Genomic DNA, 13,586 nt, shown 5'->3' on the forward strand with positions numbered 1-13,586 from the left:
TTTCTTTAGGAATATAAATTGAAGTTAAGCATAGCTTACTCCTTTGAAATTCTTAATTACGAATAAAATCAAGGAGTTATATTTAGAAATTGTATATACATTTTATATATATATATATATATATGCATACATACAAACTTAATTATTAATCATTTCAAAACGTTTCCCATCAGTAACAGTACAATGTAACTCGTAAAAATAATTTCATTTTTTTTCCCCATGTCTTTATTTTGTAGTCCTGCAAGACTTTCCTGAGTCCACAAAACATGGTCAAAAGAAAATGATATTCTAGCATTTCACTCACAGTGAACTAAGTAGTTTCAAATATCAAATATCACTGTCCTGAAAAGAAAATGACATTGAGAATCGTATGGCAGCCCTAAATATGAGAAATACTTTTCTTATACTATTGTTTTACCGACAATAGCCAGTAATTCATGAAAAACACACACAAGTTTATCAAAACCCCATAGTCATCACAAGCAATACTTTAAGCATTTACAATTTAAAATAAAATTAAAAAACGGTTTGTCATGTCCTCACCCAATTTAATTCTACAGCACCATTTCACATATTCATGCAGATCTTTTGCTAAACCTTGATGACAACAAAACATATTGTCCTGCTGGGGCACAAAAATGATGATGAGGACTGGAGGAGGTCTACACACCCACCCACCTATACATGCTGGCGGATGTGTCACAATTTAAAAGCCTTCTTTGTCTTTATTCGCTGCGATCCTTTGGCTCCTTGTATTTGTAGTGGATGTAATCAAAGATATCTTTCTCACTATCCACCAAGAGAGGCTCCCCTGCCACACCTAAAATAAAGCAACAAAGAGGAACAATTGCTTGTCAAATGGTTTTGGAAACTTTTCTTCATTGGGTTCTCTATGTCTGTATTACATGCTCCCCAGAAGGAACAGCCAAGTGTCATGATTTACATTCAATTTAAATATGTCATGAGTGTTTTTTTTTTTTTTTTTTTACAAAGTACAATATTATGGAATAACATTTTTAGTAATAAATAATTGACAATTCATTACATTATTACATAATGGGGCATTCAAATTTCTAGCTTTTTTATTTTCAAGACTCACCAGTGACCCCAAGTGGTCGTATGGTGTATTCATTGAGTGTGAAGCCCTTCTCCAAAGCGTGAGTTCTCATGTTTTTATTGAAGATATCACTCCCGGTGAAATACAGAACGCCACAGTAGTACTGGTCCTTGGGGATCAACCTTGAGGTCGTGGGAAGAGGACCGCGTTAAAAATATCAAAAAATACATAAGGGAGGGGAGTATAAATAATTGTAGCACCTGATATCAATGCGCCTGTGAAGATATTCTTCCTCATCTTCATCTCCTTTTTGCAGCTGACACACTCCCTGCGAAAAAGCCAATAGATTTGATTTGCGTGTACACGGAGAACATACGAAGGAGAGCAAGCGGCTCACCATGAACTTGGAGTCCCCTTTGGAGAGCGTGTCGGTCACAAAACCGACGGACTCCAAATGTTCCACCACGGCGTGGAGGAGCTTTGGCTGAAGAACACGTTTTTAACAATAAGCTTATATGTCAGCACCTTTGGTATTTGGAGAACAGGCTTACTTGCTTCTCGGTCTGAGAGGTGAAGTCTGGGTGGGTCAGCAAGATATCAATATCACCGCTCGATGCGGCGCCTGTAAATTTCAAACGGGGGGGGGCTCAGAATCTACAGCGTGTCAAAAGCAGGGGCGACGTTTTTACCTCTCCTGTAACTTCCGCAGATTGTTCCGATGTAGTCACCGTTGATCTTTGTCAACTCTTCTAGGATAAGTGCCTGCACAAGAGCACGTTTGTTTTCTTGCCTTGATAAACTTTATTATTCTCCAAAAATTCCAAACCATTTTGTAGACCATCAACTCAAATAATTTCCAATGTTATCGTTGCAATCAATATCATATTAATGTTAAAATGATTTTATTGGGGGACCCGCTAACACCCCACCTCACCTCCATCTTTTCCATTTCAGCTCTTGGAATCCTTTTCTCAAACTCCTCAAAATACCTGAACAGGATTAAAGGATCCATTTAGCAACTTTTAGATTGAAGCCTATTTGGCTAATAAATCCGCAAACTTACTTGAGCCCAATCTGCTGATGATGATTAAGCTTGTGTTCTATATTTTTCAAATCTAAACACACAAAAGCAAAAGGAAATTAACCCACATCAAGCAAGAATCTGAAATAGATGTTTGGACTAAGTTACTTGCTCAACCAACCTTCAAGACTCTTCACGCCTTCTTCAAAAAATTTCCTGGCTGCAGCCGGGCTAAGGTGGACACCAGAGAAAAGCAATTTGTGACGATTTGATTTGTTTTCATTGTATTCAAGTCATTTTTAAAACATACCCAATTCCAGTGACTCTTGTGAGAAAATTAATAGAAGAGCTGGTGTCATCATTTCGAATCTGAAATGTAAAAAAAATAAATCTGTCTGTGATAGTTATTGTATTGAAACACAATAAATACCTTTTCCAATTTCCGTAGGGTTCCTGTTTGCAGGTACTCATCAATCTTTTCAGCTATTTTAGCTCCAACGCCATCCTGTAAATACATTTGTAGCAACATGAAAACTAGATGCAGACATTATATAGAACAGAACATATACTGCATACACGCATAAAAAGGAATTGAAAATAATCTATCATGTTAGAAATACCGTTTTAATAATCACAAATGCTGCTAATGATTTCGCAACATCCCTTTTCGCTGCACGTACCAGTTTCTTGGCTTCTTCGCCATTTTTAATCTTTTGGGGGTATTTGGCAATTGTTGAGGCCGCTTTCCTAAAATATAAAAACAATAAGGCACAAATACAGCCCACAAAAAGAAATCCTCCATTCACGATCTTCTGTCTTTATTATTATATTACCTGTAAGCGTTGTACTTGTGAATGGCCCTATTGACGTTCTTCTCGTAGTTGGCCAGCTCTAGAAACACAAGATTAAGAGAATTAATTGCCATTTAATGACTACGTACACTCATCTGTCCCTTTAAATGAGTTGGGGGGCGTTTAAAAGATGTCTCGAAAGGAAAACCAGACCCGTCTAATTTTCAATCTCTCCAGATTTCATGCAAGTTAGCTCAATGCATGCAAAAGTTTCTCATCCCCAAGAAACACAAACGTCAGTGTGGCTAATGTTAGCATAGTTTGCCGATTAGCTTTTTCGATCTCACATACCCACAAGGAAGTCTGTTATTCCCTCGTTTAAAGATTCTTGTGGAGCTTTTCGCTTGCTCATGGCTGAGTCGTCAACTTTTCAAACGTTTGGTTGTAATTCCAACGAGTTTAGATGCGCGTGTAACACATTTAATGTATATTTAGAGCGCTACTTTATAGCTAGCACGCAGGCTACACGGACAATGACTGAAAGAATCGGAGGGCGGGGGAAACACGTAGAGTGGGAGGGGCTTAAGTGATGACGTATGCTGTCGCGTTAATTAGGGTTAAAAAAATTCATAAAGGTAATAAATCTAACAATAAAATAGTCATTAAAAATGTTTTGATTCATAGTAAAAATAACTTCAAAATCGCTTTATTGTGTTAGTGCTTTTGATACAAAGTGAACAACAGTTCATTGCTGATAAAAATCTTCGTAGAAAATAAAGAAAAAATTTCAAATTGAAATTAAACTGTTTTTTTTTCCAACTTGTAACCTTTCATGATCTGAAGAGCTCAGCCACCATACGAGTCCACAATACTATAACTAATACTTTATCAAATAAATATTCAAATAAGACAAACGGTAATGAAAGAAAGAAGTTTAGCAACAGTATTGTTAGAATTTAATTAGTCTTAGCTTAACCTAATGGCTATACAATATTTACCACAAATGTTTGCAGTAGTCATTCTTTAAATATATGAGAGCACATTACTCTCAACAAGATCATAAGATCCAGTACCAATATGGATAATTTTGTCCTTCTGTGACGAACATAATTTGCCACTTTTTACGATTAAAAAAAGGATACACTTTTCAAACCCTATCATTATACTATAGCTCACATGACCCAGTGTAACATTGCATAATTTAACAGTCAAGTCAAAATCAACTCTTGAAAAATTCAACAAGCATGTTCTTTTTAGGCATTAGGAATTTGTTTTGACGTAAACTTTATCTCTGGAAAAGATTTTGATGGCTTCCTCCAACTCAGAAAGTCTTTTATCAAGACGAGCGCGGCGCAAGCGAACGCTCAGATTGTCTGCTTTGAGAGGAAGCAACAGAAGCTCCGTCACCAGGGCGCGATGGCCTGTGAAAAGAAAAAAATATTTGTGAATGAATATGTTCGTATGCTTTAAACCCATTTAAGTTTATTTAAAAAACATAGAAGAAAAACCTTACGTTCTTGCAGTGTCTTCAGAGTTTGCTGCCTTTCGCTGTCAGCCATTAAGGTGTGCCCAACAGGAACAGGTGGAATAAGTTTCTTCCTCCTCTCCTCCTCCTCCTCTTTAAGCCACTGCTTCTTCCTCTCCTCGATGCTGTGTGGTGTAGAACAAAACGTCATGAGATTGTGTGACCGCATGAAGTTGATTCTTCTTCTAGAACATGACTCACTAGTGAGGCACCTGGCCCTTGATAGCGCTGGGCACGGTTTTGTCCTGCAGGTTTGTCAGCGACTGGGACCTTTGCATCGTCTGTCTTGCAGCCCGTGCGTTGTACTTGATGAAATCGATGCTCTGGCCTTTCACCTGTAAATAAATACACAATTATCACACAGTGGTACAGGCAGGAATTAAAAATAAATTTAAAAAAAATCCAGGTTTAGGTAATTTTGGTAGAGCTGTCTTTACCTCTGTATTTAATATACAGAAGCTTCATTTTACCAGCCAAAGTAATGAAAACAGCAATCATGATTTCTATTATATTGAAATTTATTGACATCTCTTTTCTAGTGATCTAAATGATTCGCTTTTCTTACTTGCAAATTCTTATCCTGTTTGGCGGTGTGAGAGTGATGCAAGGTTGCAGCAGCAGGGGTGGACTGTGGTCTTGGTGGTACTTTATTTTTGGAGTGACCCTTTAGAAAGTTTTGACACTCTGGTTTCACAGCTGGACTGGTAACCTGCACAAAACCAAATAAAAAGGCTGAATTGATATAGTGCATCAAGTATATAGTAGTGAGGAGAAGTGGTATAGAAGAAAGATGGAGATGGAGGGAGCTTTTGAATAGAACCTGTAAGTCGTCACCTGTAAATCAACCATGAATTTGGATTGGACATTGCGGTATTTAGTTGAAGTCCACAGAGCTTTGACCGGAACGGAACGAGCCCTCTCAGCTTCCACTTTGCAACGTTTCTGGATTTCCCGAAGTCGCCGGACGTTGTCTTTGTGAAAGTCTAACTCCCGCGTTTCTGAGGAACAAAAGATACTAGAAACATTGCGGCACAATCAAACCAAAGGTCAGGGAGTGGGGCTTACTTGGTTTGGTTATCTCCGTGGTAGGAAAACATTCGACTTTCAGGAGTTCCCTTATGACGCCTCTCTGCCCTCGCTCCCGAATGTGGGAAGCGTTGGCGTTGATGCGTGGACGTCGTGGAGAAGCACAGCCGTTGTAGTAGTCAGGGTGCAGAACAGGATCTGGAGCAAGTGGCCCCGGCAACAGGGTCGGCGTACCGTGTTTGTTTCCCTCTAAGCGACCCAGTGCTGGAAAAACAAAGTTCCATCGGTATCTTCCTTCACATAAGTTCCACCAAGCTACTCCATCCATCCATCCATCCATCCATCCATCCATCCATCCATCCATCCATCCATCCATCCATCCATCCATCCATCCATCCATCCATCCATCCATCCATCCATCCATCCATCAGTTTGAGTGCACCCAACCTGAAGCAGGTCTTTTGTAGTACTGGGGAAATAGCGATGGGTCTGGTGGGATTGGTCCACATATTGATGATGGCCCCTCGCACATTGAAGACCTGTACTATAATGTACATTTAAAAAAATAACAAGATCACGCACGTGAATTCCGGCAAACAACACAAACAATGCGATGAGTATAAATCATAAACGTTTATCGTTTTATTGCACGAAACTGCGCTTAGAAGTGTCTCTACCGCAATGTTATTGTCGAGCGCAGGATTAACGTGAGCCACGCAGCTTGATGACGTGTGTTAGTCTTATCACCATGGCAACAGCTTGACTGTACAAAGGGCTATAAAAGAAAGAAAAGCAAGGAGTTTGTATTCACCGAGGTTTGTATTAATCACACAAATAATGTTGAGCAAAAACTCAGTAAGTAGGATGAGATGTAACTTGCTGTAAATGTGTCTTGTTTTGCAGCTGTTTGTTTGGCCCTAATGGTTGTCTGCAAGTTCCTTATTAATTGCGTTATAGAATAGAATAGAATAGAATAGAATAGAATAGAATAGAATAGAATAGAATAGAATATTTGGACTCAATTTGTTGGCAGCATTTAATATGATGTGTATTCTCGTTCTAAAAGCGCAAATGAACCCACTGCTGCCCTCTAGCGGTGAAAATCGGAGTCCACGCAGATGAAAAATACCGGAAAAAAAGGGAAATAGAGCATCCATCATATTTCTGATTGAACACAATAAAATTTCAGTTGAAATACTTTAAATAACGCAGAAATTGGATTTTTTTAATTACGCCATGGATAGTATATGAAGTCATTATTTAGTAAAAATGACATCACAGAGATTTTACGTCACTGTGCTGAATTGGATTGTTTTCGTTTCTTATAAGCATTTTCCAACGAATAAATAAGAATGAAATATTGATTAATAATAACAATTATAATCCCCTACTTGACAAATTATGTAATTCATCATGTATAAAATATAGTAGAATTCAATAAATGTTGATACAGCACTTTCACAACAGCTTTCGCCGTAACAAATCGCTTTACAAATTCCATATTTATCCACAATGTCAATTACACAATGGCGACGCCCACAGCAGAGGTCTCGCGTGCGCATGCGCGTTGCCCTGAGCTTTCTCCTTGTCCCACCGTAGCCGCCTTGTCAAACTCTGCAGTCAGCACACATCGCCAGCATTTAAAGGTAAGCACATAATAATTCAATAACACTTAAAAGTTACGTGCATTACCACGTTTTGCTTTGCACGCGTTTTTTTTTTTTACTGTCAAAACTGGTCAGGTCCGGACATCTGTAATATATCACTTAGTTAAGGCATCCTGGCACTGTATTTGTTATCTGTCTATTGACATCCACCACTCTAAATAATTTTAGCCTTCATATTGTCCTTAAAAGCTTTTTTTCACTTGTCCAAAGACAGAAAGGTCAATGGCTACGTGCACAGTGGGGGGTATGTTATCTCTTGACACTCCCACCACCTCCATACAGTACATTTATAAGTTTGCTAAGGTTTGCTGCAGAAATGATCACTCATAATAAAAGAGTTATATTTCTCACATGCAAAGAGATCGATAGTGTTGTAACTTACCGTGGTTAGAATGTTAGGCACTTGATAAGCAAGCTTTTAGTGTTATTTAACTGTGCTAAACCTTATCTAACGCGCACACGTTCCTCCTTTATTTATGCTACACACATTTGGCACCTAGCGTTTATATTTATTTTCAGTATGTACCTCACATTAGATGTATGTATAGTTAAATTTATGTGCAGAATGCATTTTAGTATATTATTATATAATTATACGCATGCTCAAAAATACGTATAAAGTTGTTTATTATATAGTTGTATGTATAAATTATACCATTTTATATTTACTAAAATTTTAAATGTTATATTTGTAATTTTTTTGCAAGGAAGTAAATGTTGCTTTATTTTCAATTGTAATTAATTATATTTATTCATTTATTTTTTTATTATTGCTTGATTATCAATTATTTTATGATCTCTTTTTTTTAAAATATACAACAAATTATTGTTTATTTTTCAAAATATTTCTGTATTGTCATGCCATTTATCCATTGGGGTCGAAATAGCAAATACACATGAAGCCACTTAACTGTGTCTTTGCATCCAAGATTTCACCATCTTGCTGTGTGTGTGACTGTGAGCCACTCATTTCCATTATTTATCAGCATCTTGTTGACCTTTGAACCCTGTCAAGTAGGAATTACAACAGATAGCTCATGAGGGTCAGATGGAGCATGACGCTACAATATAAACACACAGAAGGACATTTCAGTCTTGGTTCTATTCTGCGGTTTAGTAACACTGAACCTGGAGGGCTCTTTTTTTTTTTTTCATGTGTGTCAGTGTCAGGTTCTCATAGGCACTAAATTTAGAGCAGCCTGAAAAGATGAGGTGGGAGGGGCCACCAGACTATCTCATAATTCCTCTTTGTGGTGAACAATGTTAAAAGCATCCCATTTAGGTTCAAGAATAATTTATCCATAGGTGTTTATTAGCGTGGTTCTTTATTTGTATGTATCGTGCGATAATCTGGTGAGCAGTCTAGTGAAGGAGATTACTAGTTGGGGTAGGGTATCAACCAATCGCACGTATCGATGAACAATTAGGGATGGCGATAATGTATGTCTGTCGTAGTATGCATAAAAATGCTCTGATCCCATGATACCGATACTGTGTGGACGTTCTTTTAGTTAAACATGGATTAATCAATTAAACAGACATTTGCATTGTCGAAGGCAAAACATGGATGTTAAAAATGTCAGAAATGACAAGGCATTTGTTCACAAACGTTGACGGAATTGTACAACCTCAGAAACATTCCATTGTCTTTATTTTCCATTGTTATCTCGCAATCTTATCACGTTCCCATGTTGTGCCCAAAGTACAGCGGCCTTTGCAATATTGACCCCGCGCGATCATGCAATAGGCCACGGACCGCAGCTGCAACAACAAACACTTGCTAAAGCTCAGGAAAAGTTTAAAAAAATATATACAGTATATGATTTTGTTTTGCTATGAAAAGAGAGCAAAGAATTGATCTGTTGTTCCTCCTCCAAAGAGGCAATGGTGAAGAAAGGAAAGGGTCGTACCACGCAGCAGAACAAGGCAGGGAACAAAAAGCAATCTGCTGCGTGTCATCATGAGCCCAAGGGACACGGTGAGACGCCAGAATCATCAGGGTCCTAAAATATCCAGCTGAGAATATTTGGATCGAAGTACTCGTCGGTTATGAAAGCAGGGAAAGGAAGTAAAAGAAGCCATGATGATGCTTGCTCACAAATCTGCTAAATCTCAGCACGTCTGGAGCAGTGGTTTCAATTTTGTTTTGGGAGGGGAGAACATCAGTTTTTTTCAGATGGTATATTCAATGAGTTGTGTTATTCTCTTAACGCCACACAAAATGCTCAATTTGTATATTTTTTCCCTTTTGTATTGTTCTATGTACCTCCAGATTATTGTGTTCCTTTGTCGCCCTTAAAACAAAACGGAGGTTTGTTGATAGATTGTAGCTAGCCAGTTCTCATATATTATTATTATCCCATTAGCAAACAGGTTGCCAGCCAGCTAACAGCCATGCCCCATGATCATCAAGCGTGGGAGGGGAACGGTCATACGTCACCTTCATGATGGGTGCAGGCCTCTCCTCCAGATGGCCAGGCTCTTGCCTATTCCTTTGTGCACACTCACACTGTTTGCAAGCAAATATTTGCTGGAGAACAGTTTATCATGATGCCTTTAGTGCATCACACGTTTCCAGGAGGCTTCTTATTGCATGCAGTCATCCTTCAATTCCCTAATAAAGAATACAAATGAGATGGACAACTTGAGGTTGTAAAATGTGCATAACAATACCTGGAAACAGACGGCGTCCATTTTATTCCGTATTCATGTGTGTTCCAAAAAAAAGAAGGCTCCTCCATTTGCTGTTTTTTGCAGCCTACATGAAAGATGTGTATTGTTATTACGACATGCCTTACTTGCATGTGTTTATTCTCAGACACAATGGCCGTCCCTCCTCCATATGCAGACTTGGGGAAGTCTGCCAAAGACATCTTCAACAAGGGTTATGGTAAAAAAGAAAAAAAAACACATTTTATAATTCAAGTATGTATGCAACAGCTGATTTCTTACCGAGTTTTGATGTGCTCATCCTTCCTTATCGTGACCAGGTTATGGAATTCTGAAACTTGATGTGAAGACCAAGTCCGAGAATGGTGTTGTAAGTACTTTTACATCATGTCCTGTTTGGATTTGCTGCAAATCATTGATAGACTTTCATCTAATTTTCTACCATTTTGTTTGCATGTGAAAAATACTTACTGTGCTCTAAAGCGAAACTTGTTAAAAAAATAATTAAGCATGTTGTCTTGATTTTGACATTATATGGACAAAATGATTTGGTCCTTAAACCTACAAGAAATGAAATTTGATGATGGTCCTTGAGTGTCTCCTCTGAATGAACAAATCTTAGACCTCTCTAAACATTTGTCCATAGAGTTCAAGTGGTTGTTGTCCCTTCCATTTTCCTCATCTAATGTTGTCATTTCTCTTTTCTTCTTTCTTCACTGGATGTCCACATCAGATGGTAAGAAACTATGTGGACTTGTCAGAAATTAAACCATGTGTTCTGTACTTGAAAATCAGTCGTGTAGTGGCTCCTTTGATTGGTTCGAGACCAAAAATCAACTTCCTCGAACAATTCGGTAAGGTTCCAACGTTTATCTTTTGTCTCACAGGAGTTTGCCACCTCAGGCTCCAGCAACACCAACACGGGCAAGTCGGGCGGCCACTTGGAGGTCAAGTACAAAGTCAGCGAGCTGGGCCTCAGCTTCAACCAGAAATGGAACACGGACAACACTCTGGCCACAGAAGTCACCCTTGAGGACCAGGTGCCATCAAATGGTCCCCTTTCGAGTATCGCTACGATCCGATCGAATTCTAACTTCTTCTCTGGTCCGCAGCTGGCGAAGGGTTTGAAGCTCGGTCTGGACGCCTCATTTGTACCGAACACAGGGTAATTCAAAAGTCTGTTGTTGTTACATTTTGTAGTATATTCAAAGAAGTTACCATCCAATCTTCAGCAAAAAGAGCGGCAAACTGAAGACGGCCTACAAGCGGGAGTTTGTCAACATAGGTTGCGACCTGGCGTTCGACATGGCCGGCACTACCGTTCACAGCGCAGCCGTGCTGGGCTACCAGAACTGGCTGGCGGGCTACCAAGTGGCGTTCGATACTACTAAGTCCCAGCTCACCATGAATAACTTTGCTCTGGGATACAAGGCCTCCGACTTCCAGCTACACACCAGCGTGTGAGTGTTGCGCCACGTTATATGATGGGAAAAAAAAAAAGACCACAGTTACCTTCTGGTCAACAAATTCCGCTTTGCAGCAACGACAGTACGGAGTTTACCGGATCCATTTACCAAAAGGTGAACAGCAGAACAGAAACCGCCGTCCACCTGGCCTGGACGGCGGGAAGCAACAATACACTCTTTGGAATGGGAGCAAAATTCCAGCTGGATAAGGACGCCTCTCTTTCTGTAAGACAATTGCGGGACATACGATGATGTCATTGCGTGACGCTTCCGGTCACTCAGGATGTCTCGTGTTCTCCGTACAGGCCAAAGTCAACAACGCCTGCCTTGTTGGAGTAGGATACACACAAACCCTCAGGCCAGGTTTGTTTTAAATACACGAGATATAATTCTGGATGTTGATGCCCCGATTTTCCCCAAAAAGTTAATCTGTGCTTTTCCCCGTAGGAATCAAGCTAACGCTGTCGGCGCTCATTGACGGGAAGAACCTCAACGGCGGCGGACATAAGATGGGGATGGGCTTCGAGTTGGATGCGTGAAGGTGACGAGAAGAAAAGGCGTAGCAGAACGAGGAAAAGGAAGAAAATGACAGACGAATTACGACAAGGTCCGACCAGCAATGCAATACCGTTAAACCAGATTGCTAGTTCAGAAACACGCTGCTCAGTTTGTGCTATTAGAATATAACATGAGAAGGAAGATTGTGGCTCAATGATTTATGCCAAGTTGAATCTGAGTTGGAAATGACACAATCAAAGTGATTTAGTTTTTTTTTTTTCCTGAAAAAAAACGTATCTAATATCTGATTAATTTCCAATTTTTTTTAAGGAAAGAGGGAACTTTTCATACTTTTCCTGCCACTTTGCCAAACACCGGACTATCAAACAGTGCAATAAAAATGTTTTGTCCAAGTGAGCACCTTGACCTCCATTTCACCTGAGTGGCGGAAAGGTCTGTTGTGTGTACGTTCTAAAACCTCTTCAGACTCCAAACAGTCAACATTTCACTTGATCTGTGCGTGTTGAGCTTTATATAAGAAGTCAAAAGTGAAAATGTCAAAGTGACTTTTTATTTCATCAGTGGAATAAACAAAATATCAACAAAATGATGACTGTTTGCTTTTGTACATTAACAGGAAAAAATTGTCAAGGTAGAAAATGTCTCTTTAGTACCAATAGATGGAGAGGAACAAAGTGCAGCTTTGGACACCAAACTAGTTATGGAATAAGTTTCCCTGAGGTGATCCTGTTCAGTTAAAACTCTCATCCGTGACCCTAATCCGACCAAGTGTCACTTTCCAAAACCTACAAAATTAGCGAGGCACTTTCATAATCACATTGAACATCTTCTTCATACTTCCCCTTGAAGAGTGCATCAATGTGTACTTTGCCCTGATATCCACACAGTGGCAGCAAGTCTAAGAGAGATCTCTGGAGAAGCTGTTGCTCCCTTGCAGCCATGTCCATTCACTCAGCATCTGGTACACAAAATATTGAGTGAGAACATAAAAAGACACTCTGCAGCTGCCATTTTCCAAAGATGGAGAGAATCCTGGTTCTGGACCCCGCCCACCTTACAATAGATGGTCCAGAGAAAGTAACGCCGGTATAATTCTAAGCGAGTTGTCGTGGCCGAGTGGTTAAGGCGATGGACTTGAAATCCATTGGGGTGTCCCCTCGCAGGTTCGAATCCTGCCGGCAACGTACATCCTTTTGAGCACCTCTAGAATATGAAGTGGACAACACGTCACGGATTTGGGTGTCACACAGTCGAATTTCAGCGTCTATCTTTAACAGTATGGTCTTTCTTTTCTAAAATGGAACCGTTGTCGGCAGGATTCGAACCTGCGCGGAGAGACCCCAATGGATTTCTAGTCCATCGCCTTAACCACTCGGCCACGACAACACGCTCATGTAAACGCAGCTGCCGTTTTATCGGGACGGAGCAAACCCGGGTTCCGGCACGGCTTGAGAAAGTAACACCTGGACAAAATGTTGTTCTGGCTGAGTGGTTAAAACAACATGTGTTTTAGAAGAGAACCTTGACGATGATCACAACCGAGTTCACTTGACTGTTTTTTTTTTTTAACATATCATCAAAATGCCACAAGTATCTTTTATTTTAATAATGGCAAAAGAGTATCGTTGTCGGCAGGATTCGAACCTGCGCGGGGAGACCCCAATGGATTTCTAGTCCATCGCCTTAACCACTCGGCCACGACAACACGCTCTCTCACCAGTTTGCAGGTTGAGAAAATAAAAGCTGTCCCAATGGAAATTCCGAAAAAAAATGCCATGAAGCTCCTACCTCCATGCCACTCTCAGACTCCTGGATGGTGTCATGCAGCAAACTCTGCAGTCGAC

The 13,586-nt window shown here is 39.8% G+C and overlaps 4 protein-coding genes and 3 non-coding genes across 12 annotated transcripts in view; 2 read left to right on the forward strand and 5 right to left on the reverse strand.

Moving 5' to 3' along the window:
* Positions 1-527: 527 nt before the first annotated feature.
* Positions 528-3,434, reverse strand: polb (polymerase (DNA directed), beta). The gene is made up of 14 exons (XM_088376533.1): positions 3,221-3,434; positions 2,912-2,969; positions 2,759-2,825; positions 2,509-2,583; positions 2,389-2,447; positions 2,260-2,309; positions 2,121-2,172; positions 1,992-2,046; positions 1,747-1,819; positions 1,609-1,679; positions 1,455-1,541; positions 1,318-1,385; positions 1,100-1,239; positions 528-820 (listed from the first exon to the last, which is right to left on the reverse strand). Exons 1-14 carry the CDS (start codon positions 3,279-3,281, stop codon positions 726-728), a joined length of 1,011 nt encoding a protein of 336 aa, XP_088232659.1. The 5' UTR covers positions 3,282-3,434; the 3' UTR covers positions 528-725.
* A 119-nt stretch (positions 3,435-3,553) lies between these two features.
* Positions 3,554-11,229, reverse strand: enkd1 (enkurin domain containing 1). 3 transcript variants are annotated; one of them, XM_088375811.1, is made up of 10 exons: positions 9,761-11,229; positions 9,528-9,701; positions 7,999-8,094; positions 5,868-5,964; positions 5,460-5,684; positions 5,229-5,392; positions 4,960-5,103; positions 4,596-4,729; positions 4,383-4,519; positions 3,554-4,290 (listed from the first exon to the last, which is right to left on the reverse strand). In XM_088375811.1, the coding sequence occupies exons 4-10, from the start codon at positions 5,950-5,952 to the stop codon at positions 4,130-4,132; spliced, it is 1,050 nt and encodes a 349-aa protein (XP_088231937.1). In that variant the 5' UTR covers positions 5,953-5,964; positions 7,999-8,094; positions 9,528-9,701; positions 9,761-11,229; the 3' UTR covers positions 3,554-4,129. The 3 variants fall into 3 exon arrangements, with proteins under 3 accessions (XP_088231937.1, XP_088231938.1, XP_088231936.1); XM_088375812.1 differs by lacking the exons at positions 7,999-8,094; positions 9,528-9,701; positions 9,761-11,229 and adding an exon at positions 6,098-7,809; XM_088375810.1 differs by lacking the exons at positions 7,999-8,094; positions 9,528-9,701; positions 9,761-11,229 and having other exon boundaries at positions 5,868-7,807.
* On the forward strand, positions 6,117-12,328 carry vdac3 (voltage-dependent anion channel 3). 3 transcript variants are annotated; one of them, XM_088375813.1, is made up of 10 exons: positions 6,117-6,235; positions 8,967-9,065; positions 9,906-9,977; positions 10,078-10,127; positions 10,645-10,797; positions 10,870-10,922; positions 10,990-11,217; positions 11,298-11,448; positions 11,529-11,586; positions 11,671-12,328. In XM_088375813.1, exons 2-10 carry the CDS (start codon positions 8,972-8,974, stop codon positions 11,760-11,762), a joined length of 951 nt encoding a protein of 316 aa, XP_088231939.1. In that variant the 5' UTR covers positions 6,117-6,235; positions 8,967-8,971; the 3' UTR covers positions 11,763-12,328. The 3 variants fall into 3 exon arrangements, with proteins under 3 accessions (XP_088231939.1, XP_088231940.1, XP_088231941.1); XM_088375814.1 differs by lacking the exon at positions 6,117-6,235 and adding an exon at positions 6,798-7,066; XM_088375815.1 differs by lacking the exons at positions 6,117-6,235; positions 8,967-9,065 and adding an exon at positions 6,808-7,066.
* Positions 12,279-13,586, reverse strand: part of ikbkb (inhibitor of nuclear factor kappa B kinase subunit beta) — a 13,719-nt gene continuing 12,411 nt past the window's right edge. For both annotated transcript variants that reach the window (XM_088375809.1, XM_088375807.1), the window contains exons 21-22: positions 13,531-13,586; positions 12,279-12,700 (exon numbers count right to left, since the gene is read on the reverse strand). The exon at positions 13,531-13,586 is cut by the window's right edge and continues 38 nt beyond it. In XM_088375809.1, the coding sequence (XP_088231935.1) occupies positions 12,641-12,700; positions 13,531-13,586 (116 nt within the window). In that variant the 3' untranslated portion in view covers positions 12,279-12,640. The remainder of the gene's footprint in view (positions 12,701-13,530) is intronic.
* On the forward strand, positions 12,845-12,926 carry trnas-uga (transfer RNA serine (anticodon UGA)). The gene has a single exon. It is a non-coding gene; the product is annotated as a tRNA-Ser (tRNA).
* trnas-aga (transfer RNA serine (anticodon AGA)) lies at positions 13,047-13,128 on the reverse strand. The gene has a single exon. It is a non-coding gene; the product is annotated as a tRNA-Ser (tRNA).
* trnas-aga (transfer RNA serine (anticodon AGA)) lies at positions 13,366-13,447 on the reverse strand. Its single transcript has one exon. It is a non-coding gene; the product is annotated as a tRNA-Ser (tRNA).

This window comes from Syngnathus floridae, chromosome 5 (assembly GCF_059516105.1).
Source record: "Syngnathus floridae isolate MCC-2025c chromosome 5, RoL_Sflo_1.0, whole genome shotgun sequence".
In the NCBI taxonomy this organism is placed as follows: domain Eukaryota; kingdom Metazoa; phylum Chordata; class Actinopteri; order Syngnathiformes; family Syngnathidae; genus Syngnathus; species Syngnathus floridae.

What these genes read in the sequence shown, in the direction of transcription:
- polb (XM_088376533.1), bottom strand. Translation starts at nt 3,281, where the DNA reads ATGAGCAAGCGAAAAGCTCCACAAGAATCTTTAAACGAGGGAATAACA. An exon ending in AGGCGTGAAGAGTCTTGAAG is followed by an intron (nt 2,173 to 2,259) that starts GTTGGTTGAGCA and finishes TTGTGTGTTTAG; the next exon opens with ATTTGAAAAATATAGAACAC. An exon ending in CTGCGGAAGTTACAGGAGAG is followed by an intron (nt 1,680 to 1,746) that starts GTAAAAACGTCG and finishes TGAAATTTACAG; the next exon opens with GCGCCGCATCGAGCGGTGAT.
- enkd1 (XM_088375811.1), bottom strand. Translation starts at nt 5,952, where the DNA reads ATGTGCGAGGGGCCATCATCAATATGTGGACCAATCCCACCAGACCCA. An exon ending in CACGGAGATAACCAAACCAA is followed by an intron (nt 5,393 to 5,459) that starts GTAAGCCCCACT and finishes TTTGTTCCTCAG; the next exon opens with AAACGCGGGAGTTAGACTTT. An exon ending in TCTGAAGACACTGCAAGAAC is followed by an intron (nt 4,291 to 4,382) that starts GTAAGGTTTTTC and finishes TTCTTTTCACAG; the next exon opens with GCCATCGCGCCCTGGTGACG.
- vdac3 (XM_088375813.1), top strand. Translation starts at nt 8,972, where the DNA reads ATGGTGAAGAAAGGAAAGGGTCGTACCACGCAGCAGAACAAGGCAGGG. An exon ending in CCAAGTCCGAGAATGGTGTT is followed by an intron (nt 10,128 to 10,644) that starts GTAAGTACTTTT and finishes TTTGTCTCACAG; the next exon opens with GAGTTTGCCACCTCAGGCTC. An exon ending in TCATTTGTACCGAACACAGG is followed by an intron (nt 10,923 to 10,989) that starts GTAATTCAAAAG and finishes TCCAATCTTCAG; the next exon opens with CAAAAAGAGCGGCAAACTGA.